Here is a 27055-nt window from a genome sequence, read left to right on the forward strand (position 1 = left end):
AATGGTGGCTCTGGAAATGGCTGTGGAAAGAGGGAATGAGATGTTTTTCAACATGAGGGTGTTCCCCCTCTCAAATGAGACCTCTCTCAAATGCTCCTGTGAAAGAAAAGCATAGTAGCAACTGATAAGGAGTGGGTTGGTCTTTTTTTTTCTCTTTGGTAGTCAAGGCCTCACTTTTCATCTTCCTCTTCCAAAATAAACCTGTTTGGAATATATATATATACAAAAAAAAAAAAAAAAAGGCAGAGGGAATCTCCTTTTACCTTCTCCCTGAAGCTTTACATACTTACAGATGAAAGTAATTTTCTGTTGAATCAAATGTTCGGTCCTGTTTTGTTTATTTTTCTTTTTTTGACTTAATAAATCAACTAATTCAACCAATTACTGCTTAGGCATTTTTTAAAGTGTAGGTTTTATTTCACTGAAAATAGACTTTTCTGAACAGCTAGAATATCAGAGACCTTGGTTTAAATTTCTCCTGTCTGATACAGAAATACGACCAGATGATACAAAAGTTCAGCCTTACTAGATAGTTGTTTTGAGGGACACCTTCCACTTTCGGTTCTGTGAAACCTCTATTCCTTCATATTAGTCTGAACTAGATGAGAGCCCTGTTACAGAGTGATTATGGCATTTCTCTGAGGGATGAGACGCTGAGTTCAGCCTCTGCTTTGACTCAGCTGAATTGTTCCAGGTTATATAATTCATTCACTTCATTATTTTTGGCACGACGACTAGTTCAAAAAGAGCAACGATGTTTAGCAAAGCCAAGTGGAAAATTGCCTGATCCTACGGCAAGATAGTCATAAGAAATACATCATGTCTTAATATTCAGGCCCTTTACCGTCCCTTCAACAGAGTGCCTTTGCAGCAATCCAATGGTGAGATGTGTCATGTAAGTCAATACTATTTATTTGTTAAGTTTTAACAGAGACACCCAAGCAAAGGTACAGCTGGATCTTGTGGCAAAGCTGCAATTCATCTCAGTGCAGGGAGCCACAGCCTGAAATGTAGAACTTGGGCATAGAGTTCCCATTCGGTGAAATGGGTAGAATTCACCCACAGGAAGAAGTGAACTTCAGCAAGCATCATTAGTGAAAGTAATTTCCAGCCAGAGACCATAATTTAACATTAGTTGAATATCATGTTCTTTATGACCAGGTCAAAAAGTACCATTTCTGAAATAACGAGAGAGTGAATAGTGTCTGTGTGCTTTTGAGTGTAAATAGTAAGTGCGTTGTCACGAACAGATACCATGTAAACATCAGTTGTGTTAAAAAGAGACTAACCCCTTTATTTCTGTCAGTAGAGGGATTGAAGCCAAATGGCTGCAAGTAGTTGTAGCCTAGTTTTTAAAGCTGCTGCTTTCATGTCCTGCCTGCTATGTTAAAGTAACAGAATTTCTGAGGTTGAGACTGCTCCTATTTAAACTCCTACATGAGCCTTGCTGAAGGGCATTAGCATCAGATGTTTTGTGAGGTGTTAGGGTGGCTCATTGTTGGGAATGCTATGTTCGAGGGAGTATCTCAGTTAAAAAAGATCAATTCATTATGCAATTATATTTTGCACATGATGCCAGACATTACGCTGACATGTATAACACTCCAGTAGCTTTCAGTGCATCTTCCTCCTTCTTCATCATTTTGAGCAGTGTGTGGTTAAATCTCCTAGAAGGTAATTTGTCTTTCAAAATGATGATCAGCAGGTTTGTTGCTTGAAATCTCAGTCTGAGCTTTCTGTAGTAGGTTATAAACATTTGCCCTAAAAAAAAGTAGGCACAGCCTCTACCTCTTAATTTGATAAAAAGTCCCATCCTTCTGTCCTTTTCTGCTGTAATTTAAAACTCTGACCCAATCAACCCTTGAATGCAAATAAGTGAGCAATCTGGAGAAGCAGAATGTTGATCCAGTCACTCTACAGCCATTTTCAGAGCAGATTTTAAAGAAGTACGTGACATTGGCCATTAGCAGGCCAGCAAAGATGAATGGACCAATAAGTGAGCATATTTCACTTTTTTCATCTGCCAAGATGAAATACCATCTTGGTGTTTGGTTGTTTTATGTTGCTTGGTCTTTTATTTTCTTGATTTGCACGACAGTATTTTAAAAGGCATGCTATCAGTTCTTTAATTGACTATTTTTTAGAGAAGTATTTTTTACAATGAGTTCCCTTAAATCAGATCGGTCTTGAGGATTTTGGTTTTCTTTTTGTTTTCTTTTTGTAATTCATTAAAAAGATACCAATTTGTAAGGGTACTGTCTCTATAAGCTTCTTTAAAATAAAAATATAGAATACGAATATTTGGCATCACATTTTAAAAATTAGATTGACTGAGCTAGTAAAATTAAGCCTCCAGGAAAAAATCCACTTATGTTTTTTCTAGTTTAATTTAATATATAGTTGCTTGAGGGGTTTTGTGAAACTTCACAACGATTTTTAGCAGCATGTGCATTTTATTGAAAAGGAACAGTTACTTTCAGTCATTACAGAAGTCCAGAGTATGTCTGTGTGTGAGAGAGCAAAACATATCTTTCCTATTCGGGGTCTTTACAACAATTAATAAATTACCTGGACACCTGTCAACAGGGAAAAGAAATAAGCAGACTATTGTTGTGGTAGTGATATTCTTGCAGAGAGATTTGCTTCTTGCAGTATTTTTGAAACAAAATATGAATGTTTCTTTTAAATTGTTATCTGTTGGACAGTGCACTACCAAAAGTAAATCAAAAATAGAATTTAAGTTTAATAAACAGTTTTATTTAGCTGTATAGATGAGAGTAAAACGACCTAACGATATTGACAACAAATTCCTTTGGATTGTGCTGTTTTGTTTTCAGAGCCACTAGGACTTTTATTTTATTTTTTACTTTGAATTGTTTAGTTCATTATTATGAGTTATCTTCGTGGTGCTTCGTGGTGTTTTGATCAGCAATTTATCTTGGAGTCTTAAAACATGTATTCATTTATGCGTTTAACTGACCAGCTGCCTTTCTTTTTTTGTCTTTTTTTTTGTCTTTTTTTTTTTTAATGTTACATTAAAATTGAATGTTTTCTTGCAAGCATCTTTCAACTCAGGAAATGCATCTTACTTCTTATGCTGCTAAACTGTTGCCTTTTCATAGAGGGACTCTACCCCTTTCCCCTGCCCCATCTTCCAGAAGACGTAGCGCAGCCCCCCGTGCTTGCCAAGGCACAGTCGTCCCCCCCTGCCCCCCCGCCTCCTCCCCACAAAGAGGTGAAGTCCCCTGAGTCTGTAATTGCCAGGAGATGAAGCGATGATGGGGAGTGATCACAGTCAATAGCTTTGATTAACAATAAGGTGGAAAATTAGCAATGCTAGCATTCAGCTCCCCTGCCTTCCCGTCCCCATATGCTCACCACAGCCTGCGCTGGCTGGTTGGCAGGGTGGCCACTGCGCCCGGCGAGCTGCACAGCGAGACTTGGTGTGGGCAGAGAGGGGCAGCGGGCAGTGTTTTGGGGACCCCAAGCAATGCTCCCGCCCGCCTTTCCCTGGGCACCACCACGCCAGTGGGGAAAGGACGAAGCGTGCCGTGTGCTGGCACTGTGGCTCTTGCTGTCATGTGTGGATTTAATTGTGTCTGGACGTGTTGTGATCGAAATGGCAACTACTGTTACTCCTGTGACCCCATCAGCAGCTCTGGTGTTGTTTCCGACAGACTCCGACGACCTAGAGAGGGGGAACGACAGCGGGACACCACTCCCCACCTCTGATAACGGCGACAATTCGCTGGGCTACACAGGTAGAGTGAATCTTTCCAAAATATTCCTGACTGCCTACTTCTGATGCTTTCCACCCACATCTGCCATTACCACCTGTACTCGTTTTTTTACTCATCTTTGCTAGCTGGCTATCTTTCACCATCACCCTAGAAGCTGAACATTTTTCGTACTTGTGGGAAATATTATTTTGCCCTTTAACTAACCAAGATGACTGTCTTTTTGTCTGTGTTAGTAAATTTCAATTATTTAAATGTTGAATGTAATTTTCTATTGTTGAAACAATGCACCCATTATTTTCCTTAAACTGTGTATATTAGTGCATGAGGCAATATATCATCTCAGAGGAATGTTTCCAAAGACCAAAGGCAAGGATTTTTCCATAAGTTTATTTTGGTTTTGGGTTGGTTTTTTTTTTGCTTTGTTTCTGTTATAAACAAAAGTAAAATATTTTGCAGCAGGGAAAAAAATCCAAGTGAAACTAAAATGTCATTGGAGGAGAATCTGTTTCGTTGACTTCTGCTTTGCATAAAGTAGAGAAAGGTGTCTCTAGGCCAAATAAGAAAAGGCACAGATAAGCAGCACCATACGGTGTGTTGCAGCAGTGATCTCTGAGGGACCCAGTTCTGCAACTCCTCTGCACTCTGAAATGGTACCCAGTTCCAGGAGTCACACTACTCACCACAGCCCAGGCTCAGCTACAGAGTACCCGAGTCTAGGGCTTTCGTTAGCTACTGGTGGTCCAGTACAGGGGCAGACTCTAGATCTAAATAACTTTTAGGTTGTGATGGTAAATATTAATTCTTCTGGTGGCAGCAAGTTTTGGAAAGGGAAGGAGGAAGAATGAGTTGGACGTTTAACTGGAAGATGTTATTTAAATTATTTATTGGTGGGTTACTAGTGTTCACACTGTGTAAAACTGCATGTAGTCAAGTTATTAACAAATGTGTGTAAATCAGATATTCACAATTAAGACAGTCTTACAGGATACAAGAAGAGGATAGGCAGGTGTAAGAGAAAGGGAGTAATTTCTTGTCCATTCATAAAACTTCAGGTCTGTTATACACCACTTACAATGATTACAGCTTTCATCGCCTACCCCTTGCAATCATCCCCGCATGTGGTTTAAAGCCTTGACATGTAATTTTATTCCAGTTTAAAATATTTTTTTTCTAAAAAGGTAAAAAAGCAAAGCAATACAGATTTCCCCTCAGTCAAGAAGATAGATGCCTTCTTAGAAAAACATAGCATGAACCCTGCTGCATGTGGGTTATTTAGACTTCTCTACCTTCTGAATATTCCTTTTTTTTTTTTTTTCTAGATTTTCCCTCCTGCTCTCTGAGTTTGGCACATTTACACTCCCTGATGCGTATGGGGTCATCATGTTGACCAAATTAAAATTAATATCACTTAAAGAATGCTTTTTTTAAACTTACCGTAAGTTAGATTTTTATTTTCAGAAAACAGAGCTGGGAATGGTGATCCCTGGGTCTTACATTTAAATAGCCACTAATTTACTCTGGACTAAGAGGCAGACTCTAATATTAATATAGTTTTACATAGAGAGGAGCAATCAGTTCCCTTCAGCCCCCTCGACCCTCCCTGGCCTGGAGACTGATGCCTGACAAGCATATCCCCGTGACCGACAGCCTCACATCTGCCCGTAGAGGTGGGAGAGAGGGCCCTGCCTGCACCCTCCACAAGCTCCCTTAGCCTCAAGAGTAGTGGGGGGAAGAATTCAGGGGGCATCACCATCACCTTTTCCCACTGGCATGTTCCAGAGAGGGGCTGGAGGCTTGGTGTGGGATCCCCCCATGGCAAGCACGCCAGGTGGATGATGGCAGGTGGAGGGTGCAAGGGCTGCAGGCGGTGCTGCTCTGCAGCGGAGGCTTTGTGTCCACCCCTTACAGGGCAGTATTTAAGGCATATAAGGCAGTGTTTAAAACAGTAGCTCCCCTCTAAGCGTGGGGACATGGGACGACTTCCCAAGCGGAGCACAGATCCCTCTGTGTCTCTGTATTCTCGAGGATCCTTCACCCGAACCAAGGTGCGCACATGCATCTGGGTGCCACGTCCGAGGATTTTTTTCTCCACTGTGGAATAATAATCAGTAGCACTACATGTGTATACCTTGGTTTATATGGAAAAGCCCTGAGGTATTTATTAAAGTTAGTCCAACAGGTTTCTATAGTAATCGGTAAGGATTTTTAAAAATAACATTAACTGTAATACAGTCTTATAGGTAAAGTTATGTTGTTGTGTTGTGTTTTTTTTTTTTCTACTTTATGAGCCCATTTATGTTGGCGTAATATGGAGATCCTGGATATTACAGAAGTATTCTTAGATAATCTTTTTTTTCTTATCTATAGAATTCCATTCTCCAAAAGGTAAACCATTCCAGAAGGTTGTTTATACTGAAAATTCTCTGACTCATTCCTAAAATCCATCAAATAAAGCCCAGGACGTCTGGGCTTGTGGACAAAAAAGCAGCACTTTATTTTTTAATCCTGTATTTATCTTCAAGTGGTGTCTGAATGGACAAAACCCAAACAAGCTAATAACAGTAGTCATATGGTAGGATCATAAATTTTTAGAATCATAGAATCAATTTGGTTGGAAAATGCCTTTAAGATTATCAAGTCCAACTGTTAATATAGCACTGCCAAGTCCACCACTAAACCATGTCTCTAAGTGCCACATCTACACATCTTTTAAATACCTCCAGGGATGATGACTCAACCACTTCCCTGAGCAGCCTATTCCAATGCTTGATAGTCCTTTCAGTGAAGAACTTTTTCCTAATATCCAGTCTAAACCTCCCCTTCCTATTGCTTGTTACTTGGGAGAACAGACTGACATCCACTGCGCTACAACCTCCTTTCAGGTAGTTGTAGAGGGCAATAAGGTCTCCCCTCAGCCTCCCTTTCTCCAGGCTAAACAACTCCACTTCCCTCAGCCGCTCCTTGTAGGACTTGTGCTCCAGACCCTTCACCAGCTTTGTAGCCCTTCTTTGGACACACTCCAGCACCTCAATGTCTTCCTTGTAGTGAGGGGACCAAACCTGAACACAGTATTCGAGGTGTGGCCTCACCCGTGCCAAGTACAGAGGAACAATCACTTCCCTAGTTCTGCTGGCCACACTATTTCTGATACAAGCCAGGATGCTATTGGCCTTTTTGGCCACCTGGGCACACTGTTGGCTCATGTTCAGCTGGTGGCTATCTGCCAACAGCCCCAGTGTTTACTCTCACTAAGAGGAGTGATACATCTGTAGGGCACATCTCCTTTTCAGTTCCATATAAGCTTAGCTGTGAGGTAAATAAAAAAAGCTTTCACTAGTATTTGAAGTTTCAGGATTAAAGATTATATTTTTTTCCTACGTATTTTTATTTTCATATATGTTTTTCAGGATGAATACATGCAGCTGTTATTAAGTGGAGGTACATGACTCCTAGAGAGTGTTTCAATGTGTTCTCCTAAAGTTCACTTTAAATCAGCAGATTTTTGGCTATCCCCTTAGGTTCTGTTCTCTCCACTGTGACTGTGAGCACTTGCCTTGAGAAGTAGCCTCCTACCAAACAAGAAACGCATTAGTTTCAGGGAGGAAAGAGAAGTTGCTAACTAAAGATATTTCAGATAAAGATTGAAGTTGTTAATAAACTTCAAGACCGTTCTGGGAAAATTATGAACTTGTATTTGACTTTTCATGATTCTTATTATGTTACAGGACCAAACTCTAGATTTTTTTGTCTCTCTTATCAATATAATAATGTGGTATCCAATAGATTGTTGCATTTTTTGCAGATCATCAGGTTTTTCTTATCAAAATAATTACTATTACTTATTAATTGTAGACCCAAATGGAGAAGCTCTATACACATCTACATTAAAGATGATCAATTTTGAAAAGTATTTGTAATGTAAATAAATAGGGGCTGAATTAATAACAAATTAAGAAAGGAAGTTTAGTCACCGAGGATTGTTCCATATGAATAACGCTGATGTTAGACTGAAGGAGTTTATAGGAAGGTTTTCTCTTGCATATTTGATATGAGAGAAATGCTAAGAATAAAAGACATCTAAAAGCTGATGTGACCACATAGGTAGCATATTAAAGATGCCGACATATCTGGATTGATTTAGCAAAGGATATAGGGTTAAAAAAATATCAACTTTTTAACTGTAACTGTCATTTTAAAGAAATAAGCCAGGAAGAGTACTTGTCTACATATTCACAAAAGACCAATTCTACTCTGTCAAGGCCAGATTGGAAAATAATTGCATAGTTAAGATGTGCAATAGTAAAAATCTAAATTACTGTTTTAACTATGTGCATAAAGAACAGGCCAGATCACAGTGACATTCAACAGGGTAAAAGCATATGATTTAGATACTTTTGTGTTGTATTCAATTTGCCCTAAGGAAGACATCCAAAGTAGTTTTCTGAAATACTCTATGCCTATTTGTCTTTCTACAGGCTTTAAGGGAACTTTAGGTGTCTAGCAGTGATGTAGATACCTAAAAACGATTGTAAGTAATCCCACCTCTCCATCAGTTTTGGTCTAGGTTCTGAAAGGAGAACCAGGCGATAAGAGCGTGCACTGGAGAATAGAATGAAATCTTTTCTCATCACCAAAGGAAGGCAGGGGAATGGAAGATTCAGTTCTTTGTCATGTTTAGGCTGCGGAGACGTCAGAAAGAAGACTATTGTTTGGACATTTATTTTAGAGTGGAAAGAAACCCTTAAGTTACCCATTGTTATTTTTTTTCATTAAAGTCCTGGAGAGAAGTACAGGGACAAACAGAAAAGCAAAAGAAGCAAGGAAAAAGATCTAGGAGAGTTCTCGCTGTATATCAGGGGAGAAATACGAGAAATCACCTGAATAAGATACTGGAGGAACTCAGGAGACGGAGAATTTGCAAAAAAGCTCGTAGAAGGAAGGGCCTTAAATAACGTCAGGATTTCCAAGACAAGAGTTTGTGGTTAGTGGAAAAATGGAGCAGATGATGTGCTGAATGACATCCCCTAGGGCCCGAGGAACTTTGGGAGCCACAACCCTGCAGCAGGGAGCAGTGAATGAGGAAACCTGAAGAAGAGCATAGGATAAAACTCTTGACTAAAACTACTAAACATACTTTTCTGTTTAATATTTACCCGTTAGAGCAGATTTTCAAGAAAAGAGTAAAGTAATTAATATTTCCACATCAGATTTCAGATGTGGTGTCCCAGCCTGATTAGTAAAGTAACCGTTCACTCTTAGCTCAGAGGCTTTTTTTTCCTTCCCAAAACAGTGCAAGGGCAGTAAGCTTCAAGTATGAGCCTCAGTTATTTTCCACATAATCAATGGCTGCAGAGTAATCTCTAAGATTGCATTGTGCTGTGCTATTGAAGTGTGCGCATGCATTATACTCCAGGAAGTAGCACATTTCCTGTTAAATCAACTGTGACATAAATATCGGGGATCATTTAACAGATCACAGAGTATTGCTTGTGTTACAGAGACCAGAACGGTGGTTTGTTAAATTAACACTATATAGTCAAACATTTGCAGACAAGGATCACCACTCCTCGTTAAGCAGTTTCATGGCTTTTTGAAGGAATCTTTCCAAATAAACTTTTTTATTCATAGTTTTCTCAAACGACTCTTCCAGTATGCAAAGAAACCTGTGGTTCCCACTTGTGAACCAAAGTTTTCCTTCAATTTTAATTTTTTTCTCCCTGAATTTAATAATGAAATTATTGTGGTTGTGTTCTTTTGTATGACAAGGGATCCCATCCCTTTTTCTCTATTACCATTTTTTTTACTACTATATTGTTACGTGATAGGAGAATTTTTGTGGTGGATTGCCACTTGTCCCATGTCAAATAAGACAAATTGCCCTTGGTGAGCATTTCAAGAAATGAAGGGGAAATCTCTCTTCATTGCATGGCCATTTCTGAGACATTTCTTCTTCTATTCCAGTAATTTTACATAGATTATCCTATGTATTATAGAGTTCTTGTTTTGAAAAGTGGTAGTTCTAAAACCACACTGAAGAAAAAACTTCTAAGACTTCTTTGACAATAAAGGTGGAAATCTACAGTAATCATAGAATCATAGAATCATCTGGTTGGAAGAGACCTTCAAGATCATCGAGTCCAACCATTCACCCTGCACTGTCAGGGTCCCTAAACCATGTTGCTCAACACCAGATCCACACGTTTTTTAAACACCTCCAGGGATGGGGACTCCACCACTTCCCTGAGCAGCCTGTTCCAACACTTCACAACCCTCTCTGTAAAGAAATTTTTCCTGATATCTAACCTAAATTTCCCCTGGCATAACTTGAGGCCATTCCCTCTCGTCCTGTCATTCATAACATGGGAGAAGAGACCAGTCCCCATCTCCTTCCAACTTCCTTTCAGGTAATTGTAGAGAGCGATAAGGTCCCCCCTGAGCCTCCTCTTCTCCAGACTAAACAGTCCCAGCTCCCTCAGCCACTCCTCACAGGACAAGTTCTCTAAACCCTTCAATAGTTTCGTTGCTCTTAATAATAAGTAATACTTATCCTGTGAGAAATGGAGTATTTTTCAGCCATTTCTTTTCTAACAGATTAGCAGAGGTAGTAAATGCACTTTTTTTTTTTTTTTTTTGCGGCTGAGAGGAAGAGGTGAGAGGAGGATATGCAACAGGATGACAAATAAGAATATTTTAAAGAAATAGTTGCTGTTTGATTTGATGTTCCTTCTAAATTATCATCTTTAGTTTAAGGATTAAGTGGAAAGAATGAGTCATATTGTGAAAAAACACATGAAACAAAAGAAGAGTTTGGCTAAGGGCATGCGAAAAGTGGTAAATGGAGATGTAGGTTGTAGAGTTTGGATATTTTGGGTTGGGAGTAGGCTGTAATTTCAGATGTGAAGCAGGTAGGTAGTGACGTCTAAACAAAGCAAGTTTCCGTACAAGTATCCCAAGTAAGTTACTGGCACGTCTCATTGCACTGAGTTCATCATGTCCCAACAATCTGAAGAGAAAAACAGACACTTGTTCACACTGCAGAACCAATAGACATCTGACAGAGCTGAATGAATCACTAGATTAGATAGCAGCAACATTAATTTAATTGCAGTTACAGAATCCTTATTGCTAGAGGTAATACATTGTGGACTTCTGCTTGACTTTACATCTCAGGATACATGCAAAGCTAGCGGTTACGACCTTTTTCATAGTCTTTCTCTTTTTTAAAACTTGCCAACTGAGCAAGTGTCCTCTTGAGTTGCTGGGAGAAGGAACACAGAGCCCCATGATACCAGTTTTACAAAGTTACTTCTTAGAGTACATCTGCACTCTAAATCCAGGAACAGATGGATACTGTTATGCTTATTTAAAAAAAAAAAAAAAAAAAAGAAAAAAAATCCCCTGCTCTTGTCTATCAGCAATCTCTCTGTTCCCCATGTCAATCTAAACTGCCAGAAAGGTCCTTTCAGTTTTACGTTTCGCTTTGCAAGCATTCTTCTGACACAGATACTGAGGATTTTTTTTTTAATATGTATTAAAAAATAGTTACAATGCCAATCGATAGAATTGCCTGTCAACAATAGCGATGTTAGGGCAATAATACTTTAATTAAAACATATAGTAGTGATATTGGAGCACAGATACTCCCACTTACATAAATCTTGCACTACCAGTTTTTGTGAAAAAGTTTATAGAAAACCTCTTCCTGTAGTTATTGTGTTATACTTCAAGACAGAGCTTTGATTAAAACAGAAAGCAACAGCAACATCCCATGTTTCTCAACCAATTAATGAGTTTTCTGGTAACAATCAGATCAATTTAAAATGACACTCCCCCCCCCCCCAAAAAGAAAAAAAGCTAGGAAAACGTGTGAAGAATTTGTCTAATAACGACATTAGTAGCAGTACATGCCCCTATATAGCTGAGCTACTAGGGATTGTTCTAAACAACCATATCCCAAGGAGATGAATTTGAGCTAGAGAAGGTGCAGGGAAGGGCTATTCAAATAATCAGGGAATAGAAAGCTTATTTTGATAGGGGCCTTAATGAAAAGGGGATGTGATTAGCATTTGTTGCCAGCCTTATGTTCTTAGAGAACACATAGATTTTAAAAAAAATAGCTAGCGAGCATGTTGACTATACAACTTGAAGAAATCCAGTTATTGGTAAACAGCGTATCTTCAAACAGTGCTCCAAATGTGTGCTCTTACAATGGGGGATTCTAAGCTTTTCCTCATACATTACTACTCGACAAAAGAATAAGCAGGCATAAAATGGGCCCTAGTTAATTTAGGATAGAAATTTAGAGTGCTTTACAGCAGCAGATTCTAGAGCAATTTTCAGACAGGAGTTTGACATCTCCTTTGCCAAGATTTAGATTTGTGATAGGCTATGATGGGCTGTGCATGCTAGATTTGATTCCCTAGGATGAGCATTTTAATCTCGAGTTCGCGTGTTCCTAATTAATCATGAGACAAGTAAAATCAAAATAAAAGGCGTTTGCAGTGTATTTTACTTTCTCTTTTCCATTTGGACTGTCAAAGAAAGGAACCCCTGGAGTTGATGAGAGGCTTTCTGCTGAGGGCCTCCTAGCAAGAGTAAAGACAGAGCAAATTACCCTCAGACACTGCTGTCAGTTCAGTGAATTAAGTATGCAAAGCAATTTGTGAAGATGTTCAGAAGTGCAAATTTCAGCAAGTAGGTCAAAAGAGTATGAATTATCACAGGATGAGAAAGGTAAGATATCACTCCCCATCTTCATCAGGGTGTATTATACCAGTCAGTCTTTTGTTTCAGCCAGGAAATTTGTTTTATTATTTTTTATTTTAAGAAGTAGGAAGTTAGTAACGCACACTCATAAAATGAATAGCAGTGAAATGCACTGTATAGATGACAACATTTGTTTATTGTGTCTAAAATAATGCACTTTCTTGAATATTACAGGAGAAGAAAAACGTTGAAAGGTAGTTTCTTGTAATTAAGAAATTAGCATTATTGGTAATTTTTCGTAGTAATTGCTATATAGGATCATGGATTTACAGCTATAAGGTTAGACCAGGCTGCTCAGAGCTTGATCCAGTCAGGTCTTGAAAATTTCCAAGGATGTAACTGGCACAGCCTCGTTGTATTCAACCTGAACCTCTTTTGTTTTGACTTATGCTTGCTGTCTCTCACCCTGCCATGGACCACTGTGAAGTGTGTGTCTTCTTCTCCTCAGTGACCTCTCTGTCAATATGGGAGGTGGCTGTTTGGTCTCCCTGTAATTGCCTCTTTCCCAGGCTGAACAAGGCCCAGTCCCTCAGCCTTTCAGGCAAGTGACCATCGTGGTGACCCTCTGTTGAACTTATTCCAGTTTATTAATGTCTTTCTTGTACTGGGAGGCCCAAAACTGGATGCAGTACTCCAGATGAGTGTTGAGTAGAGGGCAATAATCCCTTCCCTTGATCTACCACCTACAGCCCAGGATGCTTCTGGCCATCTCTGCTGCTAGGGCAGGCTGCTGGCTCAGGCTTCAGCCAGCCAGAACCCCAGGGCTGTCTTGCTGCCAGCCCAGAACCCCAGGGCCTTCCCAGCAGAGCTGCTCCCCAGCCTGACCGTCCCCAGCCTGTATGGATGTGGGGGTTTCTTCCTTCCTTCCTTCCTTCCTTCCTTCCTTCCTTCCTTCCTTCCTTCCTTCCTTCCTTCCTTCCTTCCTTCCTTCCTTCCTTCCTTCCTTCCTTCCTTCCTTCCTTCCTTCCTTCCTTCCTTCCTTCCTTCCTTCCTTCCGTCCTTCCGTCCTTCCTTCCTTCCTTCCTTCCTTCCCACAGTAGGACTTTGCATTTGTTCTTGTTAAATTTAATTAGGTTCCTGTTGGCCTGTTTCTCCAGCCAGTCTGGCTGCCTCCAGGTGGCAGCCCTGCTGTTGGGAATCTGGACTGGTTCCCCTAGTTTGACTTTGCCTACAAACGTGAGGAGCGTGCCCTTCCTGACATCCTTCAGGTCACTGATAAAGATCTTAAGCAGGCCTGGTCCCAGGACAAACCTGTCAGTCTCTTCTTGTTACTGTCCTCCAGATAGGCTGCAGCCCATTGACCATTACCTTCCGAGACAATGAATCATCAGAGTCTTACTCATCTGGTTGTTCACCTATCCAGACCATAATATCCCTGCTTGGATACAGGAATATTGTGGGAGACAGTGTCAAACCCAATATAGGGACTCTAAAAACCTAAAAAATCTATCAAATTAGGATTTGACATCAAAACTGATCTCTCCTTTTAGCACTGTTTACAATTGCAACTCTTGTCCCAGCATCACAGCTTCATACATCAATACCGAATATGAAAATAAAAATCAACATCTATCAGAAGATCCAGAGTTATTTTTATCAGGTCCTTCTGGAAATACCGCCAGGCATTTATTTCAGTGCTTTATATGTGTGTGTGTGATTCTTGATGTTACTTATACATAAACCGTAACAAGTCGAACCATCACCTACAAGCGTTAAAACATTGTAGAGAGCTTTTTATAAGGAACTGTATTGATTTTCAGTGACTCTGGTACAAGAAAAGAGACGTTTTTCTGTGGTACAATTTACTGGAAAATATATTATTCATAGGGTTTCTGTCTGATACTTCCTAAAAGATTGTGAAAAATTACTACTAAAACTCACTGCTGATTTCTTTATTGCAGAAAATCTTAAATTCTTTTGCACTCCTAAATATAAGCGGAACCTTAATTTTATTTTTTGCGAACTATGAAGATTATGAAATAATCTCTTCCAAATCTGCACTAGCTTTGTTACTAGATTCTCTGCCTCTTCTTAGACTCTTCCTTTTATTCCCATCAGATGGTTTTTTTGAAGTAATAAACTCCAGTTGCTTCATTCTCCTAATTTCATGGGTAATTTCTGAAGATCCAACAGAAGGAAGAAAGTAGAATTGCAGTTTGGCTAAACTTGGAATAGAGTAACCAGCCCACTCAAACATTCATAACTTACCCACTGAAAAAAACTCTCTAAAAACTAGTTTCTGTATTTATTTCTGTCTAATCTTTAGCAGAATAAATTTCTCTGTCTTATTTGTGGATTGGTGAAAGCCAAATATAAGGTTTTGCTCTTTTTTTTTTAGGAGTAAGTGTTGTCCAAGGGAAACCAAATTGCTTTTCAGTAGATTTAAACTTTTGGATAGAATCATAGAATGGTTTGAGTTGGAAGGGACCTTAAAGATCATCTAGTTCCAACTCCCCTGCCATGGACAGGGACACCTTTCACTAGATCGGGTTGCTCAAAGCCTCGTCCAGCCTGGCCTTGAGCACTTCCAGGGATGGGGCAGCAACAACTTCTCTGGGCAACCTGTTCCAGTGCTTGACCTCTCTCATAGTGAAGAATTTCTTCCTTATATCTAACCTAAACCTACCCTCTTTCAGCTTAAATCCATTGCCCCTTGTCCTATCGCTACACGCTCTTGTAAAAAGTCCTGCTTCAGCTTTCCTGTAGGCCCCCTTTAGGTACTGGAAGACTGCTAGAAGATGTCCTTGCAAAGTATCATTTGCTTCATTTTCAGTAAAATTGTTTACTTGTTTACTCTATGTGTAATGAGGCCTTTCATAATTTCATATGTAGATTATTTTTCTGTAATTTTTTGCTTAAAAACAAATGGATAATATTGCAGTATTCACATCAACGAAGTGGTAAATTTGGTAGGAAGCAAAAGAGAAAGGAAAAGGAAGGTGAAGGATCATGAACTTACCGATCAAGTGATTACAAAGTTAGTGTTCAGGATTTCTTACAAAACCTCAAATGGCAAATTTAGCAGAAAAGTCTGGTGGGAGAGGAAGATGCTTATTTCTCTAGAAAAAACTGCTGTGCAATGTTCAGGTATTATATAAAGTTTAGGGACCATTTTTAATGAAGAGTAAGTATATCAGAAGAGGCTGAAAACGGCTGGAGGGGTTATCTTTTCCTCCAAAATTATAGCTGTTTAATTATACCTTCCAGATCATTATCAAATGAATAAAATAGAAATCTAATTTGGAAAAGATATAGTAGGAATTTGTGGGAATAGTGTGACTATTGTTGCACAATATGCATGCAAATTGTTGTCAACATGATTTTCAGTTCTTGAGCATACAATATCATCCATGGGATAACTGGATTTTTTATGCAAAATGTATATGCATAAATATAAACACTTCTGAGTTTATTAAGAATTACTTAATAAAATTATATCCATAAAATAATTTAAAATATTCCAATAGTATGCAATGAGAAATTAAATAAAAATTCTGTAAAAATATTAAAAAATAGAGCTGATATAGACATTACACTCAACATTTGATTTTTATTTCTTTTCTCCCACATTTCGACGGCTTCGCAAGAATGTATTGAAGATTTGGATGAGAAAAGTAACATTCTCTATAATCACAATGTTCTGATTTCAGACAGGTCCTGATGGAAATTCTTCAAAATTCAACATCTTGTAAGAGTATATCAGCCAGGTAGACAGCATAATCATCCCAAAGGGAAGGCTTTATGATGAAGTACAGAACTTTCAGAGGAAACGTTTGTTTAGGTAAAGGAGGTGTGCATTTTTCTTAACAAGTAAGATTACTTGTAACACATTGCTAGCAGCTGAGCAGTTGTAATCTAGGCTTCACTTCAGCACACCAGTATAACGAGCCATTTTTTAGCTTATTAAGAACAGACAATATTGAGCTAAAAGTTCATTAAAGTTTGTAATAACAGGCGGGGATCTCATCAATGTATACAAATACCTAGAGAGGGTGCAAAGATGATAGGCCCAGGCTCTTTTCAGTGGTACCCAGTGACAGGACTAGCAGTGATGGGCACAAACTGAAACACAGGCAGTTCCTTCTGAGCATCAGAAAACACTTTTTCACTGTGAGGATGACCAACCAGTGGCACAGGTTGCTCAGAGAGGTTGTGGATTGTCCATTCTTGGAAACATTCAAGTCACTGCTTGAGCAGGGGGACTGGACAAATGACCTCCAGAAGTTTCTACCAACGTCAACCAGTCTGTGATTCTGTGATGTAAGATCTTTAACAAAAACAAAATCAACCAAACAAAAAAGGTTTGTTGATCATCTACCTGAAGCTAACAATTTTTTTGGGCAAAAATCTTCCTTGAAAAACTAATACTTGTAAGATGTGAGGAACAGCAAGATTATTTGACTGCCCTTCAACTCCAGAATGAAGAGGCTTTAACTGTCAAGAAAAAGACGAAAAACATCACTGAGATTAGAAGCTATCTGCTTTTTCTTCCAGGAGCACCACCTAGATTTGTAGAGTGCTTCTGTTATTGACAGGAACGTGCTTTTGCCATACAAACGTGTTAGAATATAGTTACATTGTTTAAGTGCTTTATAAACTAATTAATTTATATATAAATTCAATATAAGTTAATTCTAAGCTCATTCACATGCATATACAGAAGCGTGTCAGGCTAGCTTGTTTCTGTGCTTGCCAACATGCTGAGTATCAATCCAAACCAACACAGCTACAAATGTTGTCAAGAAAGTGGAGACTTAGAGGAGAATAGAATAGAGAAGATAAGTGATTTTTTTTTTTAACACATGCAACTGTAAATGTAATACACAGAAAGAATGTACTTGGTGAGATCTCTTTCTTAGTAGCTCTATAAAAGTTCCTGAAGAGTGGATGCAGCTAATTTTAAAATCTGAATAATTAATTCTTTTGTAATAACCAGATGGCATCTGTATGATTTTTCTACTTATGTAGTTGGAAAATGTCATTGTATTAAGGTTAAGGTCTTTTTGTAGCTGCAGATGCTCTTAAAATCTGCTGTCCAGAAGCTGAACTGAGATAAAGAAAAAGCGTTATGACACATTTATTTTGGCAGCCTGATCAAAGCAGGACGTCTGTGTTTAGGCAGACAAGTGTATCAAAGTGGTGCAGTTGGAAATGGCTGAGTTAGCATTCCCAAAACTGTGTCCCTGTGACAGGCTCTGCAGTGGTGCTGACTGCGTAGTGCAGTGTTACAAAGTGTTGTGCATCCGTCAGGACACAGCTTGAACTGAATGTAGTGAGAAATTATGATTCACTACAATCTTTTGCTGCCTGTATTAGTTTCCCTCTAGCCATAACACATCTGTTCATGGTAAGACTGATCCAATGCCCATCCAACTACAGTCCATATACTTTAGCAAGCAAAGGATTCCATAAATAGTATTCATGGGAAGATCTCAAAAAATGACTAAAAAGTGAGTTAAGGACATGATTCCAACTAGAACAATACAGGATCCTAAGTCCTCTAGCAGCTTTTGAAATGTCGTTTCCTTCTTTTTTCTACCAAGACAGTGGAGAGTTCAGTCCTGCAAGGTATGAAATATTTCTTATGTTTTTTTGCTTGCTTATTTGTTTGTCTTTTCCAGTAGGGTGAAAGAACGTACTTTCAGTACTATGTTAGAGCACTCAAATAATAGAAAAAGTGGATTTTAAATCTGTCATTTATCAGTGTGGTTAAATTTGAAGTCTTTCTTTTGCAAGACGTTTTGGAAATAAATAGATACAAGCCTCTTCTAAATTTGCTTTTCAGTATCTCAGAATCAGTGGGGTTTGTTTATCCTTTTACTAGATGTGATCAATGAAATCAAAATTAGTTCTGCATTCTTCTGAAACCATCAGATTCCAACACACACACACACAGAGTATGTAGTCAGGTCTGGAACTTGGATTATAATGAGCCTTTCTATACAGAATGTTTTTAGGTAAGTGTTACATGAAAGTCTGTGGGTGAAGCACTGCAAACACCCACTGGCCACTTGTCTCTTCTGCTGTGATGGAGCAACAGTGGAGAGTTATGAGAGCCTAAGTGATTAGCCTGCCTTTTCCCTGCAAAAGGGCTCCTTATAAAAGATTTAGTATTTCATGCGGAGTCACTCAGCTTGGCTTCTTAGTGCCACTAGAAGCAGGCAATGAAGAAAACAGTATGGATAGAAGGAAAATGAAAGTCTGGGGATGAAAATAAGGAGTACTGGAACACTTTGAATATTTCCTGTACTTCTCTATATTCAAGTAGAAGTCTAATTAGAGAGTTGGTTATAAGCTCTTGAGAGTCATGGCATGAGCCATATTTTATGCAGTCTTCTGATTTACAGGTATGGATATGTATTTCTTTAAAAATAACACTGCAGATTTCTTCGTTAAAGAATTTCTTAACCAATAGGCTAGATTAATGCCTATCCTCAACTTTCATCTTGAGGCATGAAGGGGCATAATCAATTTTCTTATTCTCCTGTGCCCCCTTACCATGTGTACTACTCTGGTCATAGAAAAGGTCTTCTCTTCCTGTCCCCATGTATATAGAGCAGAATAGCCGGGAAGGAGTGATGAACTGATAAAGCACTGGGGTTGTTTCCTTCTCCTCCTCAAGCACCCACTAATGCACATGTATTGCCACAGCAGAGGCTCTAAGCTGAAAGATTCTGTATTTTGGGGCAGAGAATGCTGCAGATAAGTGCGTAAGCCCGAGGCCTGTACTCTTGCTCTCAGTCAAGGGTCTTTGTCCAATGTAAGGTAATGGGGGAGGGCTGACATGCCACAGTTACCCTCTTGCTTTTCCTGCTGTTGGGCTGTACAGCACCCACTTCTTCTGGCCTTCCTGCAGGGTCCCTGCCAGCCCTCACCCCTCTCTTTTCCCTTCTGCACTTTTCCTGGCTGTATTCATCAAACCCAGATTCAGAAGCAGCTCTGTTGGTAGCAAATAGAACAGAGAGGAGAAGAGGACGTGCAGAAAATATACTGTAGCGGCTAAAGGGGGTAGCTGGTCTCAGCTGAAGTGAGAGCTCCCAAACACTAGCTGCCACTGAATTGTTCCCTGTTTCCTGGGCTCGTAGGTCAGTATTAACATTATAGGTCAGTCATTGCCCTATAACGAACAGGTTTCCCAGAGGAGTTGTGGATGCCCCATCCCTGGCCAGGTTGGATGAGGCTTTGAGCAATCTGATCTGGTGGAAGGTGTCCCTGCCTGTGGCAGGGGGGTTGGAACTAGATGATCTTTAACGTCCGTTCCAACTCAAACCGTTCTATGATTCTGTAAATTGGACTGATGGACAAACCACAGCTTGAATTGCATGATTTGTAAGGTTTAGTGCACACTGCTCAAAACAAAGCACAGAGGAACTTTATTTTTATTTAGGCAGAGATGATGACTTCTTTACAGTATATGGAAAGCCTACTAAAACTCAAATATTTTAATAGTATGTGACCATCTTTTATTCCTGACAGTTAAATAACAGCTGCATTTGAAAAAGTACTGATAATTATAACTTCTCATGTCCTTCCTTTGCACCATTATTAATAACATCCAACTCTGCTCCCATTCTTTTATCGATAAACTTCAATATTTTTTAAGCAAACCTGCAAAAGAGTTAAATAGGAAAGAAGTCTTATAAGGCATTTAAAAGCTCCCAGGGTTGCACTGATGACTGTTGATTCTGTTTGAAGAGACACCAAGCCTGTGAGTTTCCATATGAATGGTTTCTTGCCTTTTCAAGCTCTAAATAGCTTAAGGCTCACTAATTATACTGGTTCTGAGACTACCTTAACAACAGTGTGCAACAGAACATATTTTAGATGGTCAGCACAGAAGAACTAGGTCAGAGACCACTGGGGATTTAATCAAAAGGTTAGCAAACCCAGCAGCACACCTTGAGCACCAACCACTGAGGCTAATGAGACCTCATTTAAATACTTTTTTAGAGAAGCAGAAAGGATTACCTTCTTTTGGGAAATGAAATCTTACTCTGATATTTTTATCGTACACCTAGTAGTAGATCCTTTCCTTTATTTTAGCTTCTTTACAAATTTTCTTCTTTATTCTGGCAAGGATATTAGATTAATATACCTACCTAAAATATGCTGCCATTAGCGCAAGATTGTTATGTGAAAAGACTAAATACTATTTATCAAAATATAAAAATGTGCATGGAACAACATTGAATGTATTACATTAATATCATTTAGTAAATAAAATATTAACATTTTAAGTAAGTATTGATCTTCATTTTAAATACCATAAACGGGACCTGCCACATAAATGTTCTTTGAACTAGTCCCACAGAAGCTGATCCTTCAGTGCTTTAGTGCTGAGAGGTCTTTTGGCAAAACCTAAGGATGCCAAAAAATTAGGCCAGTGTGTCTTCAATACTTATGTAATCTGAAAACAATTTCCTATATGTCTTCTTTCTAATTTGAAGTACGTATGTTCAACGCAAATACCAATTTTAAACATACTTTAATTCAACCTCCTCTGGCATAAGAAAAAAAATGGCAGAAAAACGAAACAGTTAAATACACAGTATTCAAATAAGAAGCCAAAAATTTGACACAAAATAAAAGCAGTAAGCAGTAGCTTCCTGCATAGACTTTGTGTCATTCTGAAATTGTTTTTATTTGCACTGTGTCCTTTCATGTACTGGCAAAAATCAGAAGGGATTTGAAACAATTAAATTTCCTTTAAAAAGTGATCATCTAATGAAAGCCTGAGAATATAGTACTAAAATAGTAGAAATTAACTGTACCACTATACTCTAACTGCATTTCACAGCTTGATGTTCCCCAAAGGTATGTGGTATACGAGTTGTATTCAGTCAATTTCTGATTTATAGACAGAAATTCCTCTTGACTACCAAATCAAGCATAATACTTTTTTGTTCTACGTTGTATGGCTCTCAGTGTGATATGATGAAAAATTCTAATTCATTAAAGAGATTTTACTGTAACACTTGCTATTTATCAAAAAGCTTTTTCAAAAAACTCATTCAAGATATTCTGAATTTTATGTGGTAGCTCTATATCATTCATTTTCTTAAATGATCCCCCCTAGAGATTTTCATTGTATTCAAGTGAGTGGAGTGTTCAAAGGTTTGTATTATTAGCTACTGCTTAAAAATAAGAACATGAGGACTTTTTAAGAAAATTCTTGGGACTTTCTTTTCTTTTTCGAGCAGTTGGAAAATCTAGAATGCTTAATATGGGGATGTAATTTTTTACATGTTTGGGAAATCATTATGATTTGTATGAAATGCCAGTAGATGAAGTGTTATTTTGGCAAAAGTTAAGGAAACAGGATCCAAATCTCATTAAAGACCCTCTTTGCTATGAGTAAATTTAGTTAGATCAGGCCTGTTGATCTTTGCCAAGTGCTGTCTTGAATTACTCCATACTAACATGTTGCATGCATGTTTCTAAATGCCATGGTCCCATTTATATTGATAATTCTAACCTATAGAGTTAGAAATGAATTCACAATTTTTTATGAAGATGTGGTTCAGTTCACAATGGCCAGCAGTTCAGGGGGTATCGCTTTTGATTACTAGTCCTTTACTCAGTACTACTCAGAGCAAAGATTAAGCCTTATAAAGGTTTATATAGATCGGATTAAGCCTTATAAAGATTTATATAGATCCATGTCTAGAATTCCATCTAGCTGTGGATCTCACCTCTGCCTAACTCCACCCCTCTTCTTCAAATATATTCTATAGAAAAACTAGTGGAAACAGGTCTAGTTGGATTTAAATCAGTAGGAATTCTACTAAGACGGGTATGCAAATACAAGACTAACTAGTTGTCTGATTGAGGCAGTGAACATCTCATTTACTTTGCAGCTACCAGTTCTCTATACCTCCAACAACCTATAAGAGTACAGAGGAACGAATGCCCAGCTGTCTGTATAACTGGTAAATGGTAACATTTTTGTCTTAGATTAAATAAGGTTTCTCCCTCCTAAAAACCAGGCTTTTGTTAGGAAAAAGAATAACAATATGGAAGGCAAATTATAAATACTTAGATAAATAACCTCTAAGTAAGATGAATAAGGTTTTATAGTCAATTTTCTCACATCCTCTTTATTACAAGACAGGTACACACATTATTGGTCCAAAACACTAAACAAATGAAGTTGTGGGTTAAAACACGTTGAGTTTCACAGATGACTGCGTTTCAGAACTACATTTCCATTGATGAACTGTAAACATAAACAGAAATCAATGATGAAACAAATGTTTCTTCGTTTGTCAGAATGAATGGATTTACATTTTATTTCAACATTAAAACTGTTACAGTGAATAGAGAATGGCTGTTTTACTAATAATGAGAGACATGCTTTTCATAGATAATCACGTAAAGTGGTAAGACAAATGAAGTTTCCCAAATAACCTTTGTTTGGAACTCAGAGACTAGAGTATTTCATGACGTTGTTACCATACATCAGAATGAATCAATACAAACCGAGAATAACTTTCTCAAGTGAAACAAACATCAGAAAACACCTTCTGTTCTTATTGACTTAAGCTACCGTCAATCTAATGATGTTATAAGTTTTATACAATATTATGTTCCACAGCAAGGTATACAGTAAGGAGCTTTTCATTCTGTCTCTAGAACACCATCTCTTGAGTTCTAGTTAAATAAGATTGAGCTTCGCAAGCAATGAACTACAAGGGTTCATAAGAAGGTTGTGTTTCACAGTTTAATTCAATCACAGTTGTTTCTCTTTTTTCTTGAATTTATGATCTATGTAATTCCAACTGAATAGGAAAGAGCCTCTCATATTCATATTCCTGAAGGAAAACATTATTTTAAATTATAGTTGCAAATATTGTGTATTGGAGGAAATGTAATCAAAATGAAAGGATGATCTTTATTAAAGTAACATTACATTTTGATAAATGACAGACAGTTATTTTAGAAAATGTAAGTAATGAAAACAGAATAAATGCTCAGAAGCATGATATACTGGAAATCATGAAGCCTCCCTAACATTGTTATGCACTTCAGCCTTTACTAGTAAATTTCAGTTGCAAAGTGGAGGAAGAGGGTCAGGGAATGCTTCTGTACAGAACATAAACCAGAATAAGCAGACATTTTAGAGTCAATATGATGTTAACATGACATGTTAAGTAGCAAAGAAAAAAAAAGTGAATGAAGTATTTGCTTCAACGGTAGGATAATACATAAAAATAAAAATAATAAGAATATTTTTAGATTAGGGCAAAACCAGTCTTTATTTGTCTGCACTTCTACGTGAACAAAACATCTGTGATCGCAGCCCTGCTTTTATCACTTGCATGTCAATTGAATTTGACAGAGGAGAAAGATCCTATTTTTTCTCCAAAAGGCAGATCCCATTCTGTTTGGTCTGGTTGACAAATTAATAAATGTGTAGCTGCGGACTGCCTACAAGCATGGGCTGACTCCTGGCTAGCCAACATCTCCAAAGAGGTAAATAGAAGGCACAGGAGAGAGCCCTGATATTACGGTGCACAAGAAAGACTGAGGGAGAACTGATGATAGTGTGCATAATGTAGGGACCACGAGAAGAGCAAGCACCAAATTTTGGCAACGTGAATGCTGAGAGAGGACGCAAGAAACAAATCCTTAGGAAACCAGGCTTCATTGATCTGGCTGTTCAGGAACCATTTGTTCTCATGCCACGTGCTTTACTAGTAATGTATTATTCATCACTGATGACACTATGCAATTACTGCATAATTTGAAAGAAAGCTAGAATTGTTATTGTTCTTAGGACAATAACTTTCTCCTTCTCAATTTTTAGGGGACTTAAAAATAATTATCTTTTTTTCCAGGAACATTAGGTTAGTCTCTGCTGTGAAGCAGGTAAATAGACAACATGTCAAGAACTGACCTCATGATGAAACAGTTGGTTTGCTGTCATTTGAGAAATGCTTTCAGTAAAGTACTGTTTCTTACTGGGAAGTAAGTAGGTTTAGCTAAAATACTTCCAGTATATAAAACTACTTTGCCACAGTACAGCAGCAGTTACGCAGAAAGCTTTCTTACTTGAAAGCACTAGAGATTCAATTGTCCACACAGATGATTTTCATGCAAGCGCAGGGACTATCATGGTTTCCTCCCCTTGTTGATATATTTACAAACTTTGGCAGGCCTACCAAAAAGATGTTGGCTCATACCATTGGATTCTTCTAGCTGAAAGATGAAAGGTGGTGATGGGATTGTCATTACTGTTACCCTGCTTACCTCTCAAGCTCTCTGCAAAGTCCAGGAATACTGAAAACCTCTGTATGAGCAGGTTTTTAAAACACATTGACCTCAGAATGGAGTAAGTAATGGCAGTGTGGAAAATTAAGGTAAGGCAGACATTCACTTGTGGCATCGCTGCCCTAACATATCGCGTACAACACACATGCTCTACCAACAACAGAAGCCATCTGTCAGGATGGCTTAGTGCCTGTACACAGTCGATAAGATCTTTTTCCCTACAGTATGGGTGCCAACAACAATAGACTTGCTTCGGGAACCAGAGCAACCCTGTGGATAACCTCTCATCGTGTAGGAAGCCCTTCTCTCTATTGGCATTGAAGCATTGGTACAACATGCATCTTTTCAGTTGTTAACAGCTGCTAATTAGCAGTAGTCATATTCTGAACCTCATTCGTCAGATTGCATCTTGGCTAAACGCTCAACACACTCAGAAATAGAACTGTTAGAAATAGTATAAAATTGTAAGGCCTCTGAAACAGAAATTGTCCTTTTAAGACCATCATATTGCAGTTGGCTCAAAGTAATGTTTTGGGTGTTACTGTAATATAAACTAAACATGTGATTTTATTTTCCTGCGAGAAGAAACCTTTGAATATGAAGTTCAAAAACTATCAAAAATATATTAGTAATGAAAAATTGTCAGTTTCAATTTTTATATTGCCTTAGTTTGAGAGGGACCAAGAGCCAATAAAGGAAATAAGCCGTGACAGCAGCACCTTAAACTTCAAAGCTTCAGTTCCAGATAAAAGTCCAACGCAAAAAAAAAAAGTAGTTGCACCGTGAAGAAGCTGCATCCCTTATACGAAGACAGAAAATCCTATTATTGAGAACTCTTCTTCAAATGGATGTGGAGAATTGTCAATTAACTACCTCTGCTAAGCAATAGACAACCCCCTTGATTTCCTTGAGTGCATGCCTGTCTTGACGAGTAGCAGTAATGCCAGATTTCTGCAGTAGACAGGCTTTTAGAGCCCCTTTGAAGGTCCCAGCGTTGCATGCACATACGTGATCCCCAGTTGTAGTCCTATTTGCATTTCAGCACCTCGCTTCTCACTTCATCATCAGAGATGAGGACTAGATGAGCAAGGTCAAAGAAGAGGCAGACAGTCTGCAGCTTAAGTAAAAGGGCTTGTTTTATACAAAGTACATGAAGGAAATTTTCTGTCTTCTTTCAGTGTAAGTACGGAGCTCAGATATGTTCCCTGTTCCTCAGTCTTCATGTTTTTTCTGTTTTTATGGTTGTGCTAGGGTCTTGCTCTCCTCTCTGTTGGGGTAAAGCTCATATTCTGAGGGTCTAAAATTCTTAAAATTCTTCCCAAACTCTCATGCAGGTATGTATTTCTCTTTTTGTGTTATTTATCAGTATAGTACTGATGGCTTCTACACTGTATTCTACGGCATTTTAAAAACTAGTTTTGATCACTAAGATGTTGCAGTGAAACACGTTTTGCTTGCCATTACTTGTTATTCATTTAGATAAAAAAAAATGTACTCTAACTGCCCAATTAGTCCACGTAATAGTGGAGAAGTAACTTGAAGAATGCATTTGAACAATGTAAGAGGTTTTAGGCTATGTCTATAGCTCTTCCTTGCTTGTATAACATTACAAGCAGTAATGAAATCAAATTTTAGCTGGTCAATCAACCTTGTTCCTAAATGCAGCAGCAGGAAGAAATTACGTATCACATCTTAAAACAGTTCTACATATTCTTCATAGAAACTGATATCCCAGTATCTCTCTCCCTGTCGATCTGATTTTTCCAGTTCGCACAAGAGACCAAAGGAAATAGAGTGAAAAGTAACAGATGCCAGAGAGACAGTAAGAAAGATTGTGCTAGGATGAAGATCTTGAACCAGTCCTTTCCTATGCTGACATCTGGCATCTCTGCTCCTAGCCAAGAGAGCCAGCATGCTTTTGGGCCAGGAGAACTTTAGAGTTTATAATGAATCAGGTAAGCATGAGGAGAAGTACAGTGCACCATGGTCACTCTATAGCAGTTTTCAGTTTCATTATGTGACAAAGTAGCTGTTTGAGCCTGACTCCCATAGGATAAAGGAACTGAAAGTCTGGTTTTAACATGAAATGCGTTAAATAATGTTATCTGTAATGAGTTGGGGAAAATAGAGCTTATATAGGTGTTCCGTAAACTCAGGAACATATATATCAAACTCCATTTTTCCAAACTCACAAATCAATTTTAGCAAAGTGGCTAATCATCCCTTGCTGACTTAACTCCCCTTCTGTTCAATATAGTAGATAATATGAATCAACTAGA

General features: G+C 38.4%; 1 protein-coding gene across 1 annotated transcript in view; it reads left to right on the forward strand.

Annotated features, from left to right (window-relative positions):
* The window catches only part of ROBO1 (roundabout guidance receptor 1), a 542241-nt gene that overhangs the window by 150948 nt on the left and 364238 nt on the right, over nt 1-27055 (forward strand). The window contains exon 2 of the mRNA XM_086611694.1: nt 3678-3761. Coding sequence (XP_086467820.1) covers nt 3678-3761 — 84 coding nt within the window. The remainder of the gene's footprint in view (nt 1-3677; nt 3762-27055) is intronic.

The sequence above is a fragment of the Tauraco erythrolophus genome, chromosome 1 (genome assembly GCF_009769465.1).
Source record: "Tauraco erythrolophus isolate bTauEry1 chromosome 1, bTauEry1.pri, whole genome shotgun sequence".
NCBI classification, from domain to species: domain Eukaryota; kingdom Metazoa; phylum Chordata; class Aves; order Musophagiformes; family Musophagidae; genus Tauraco; species Tauraco erythrolophus.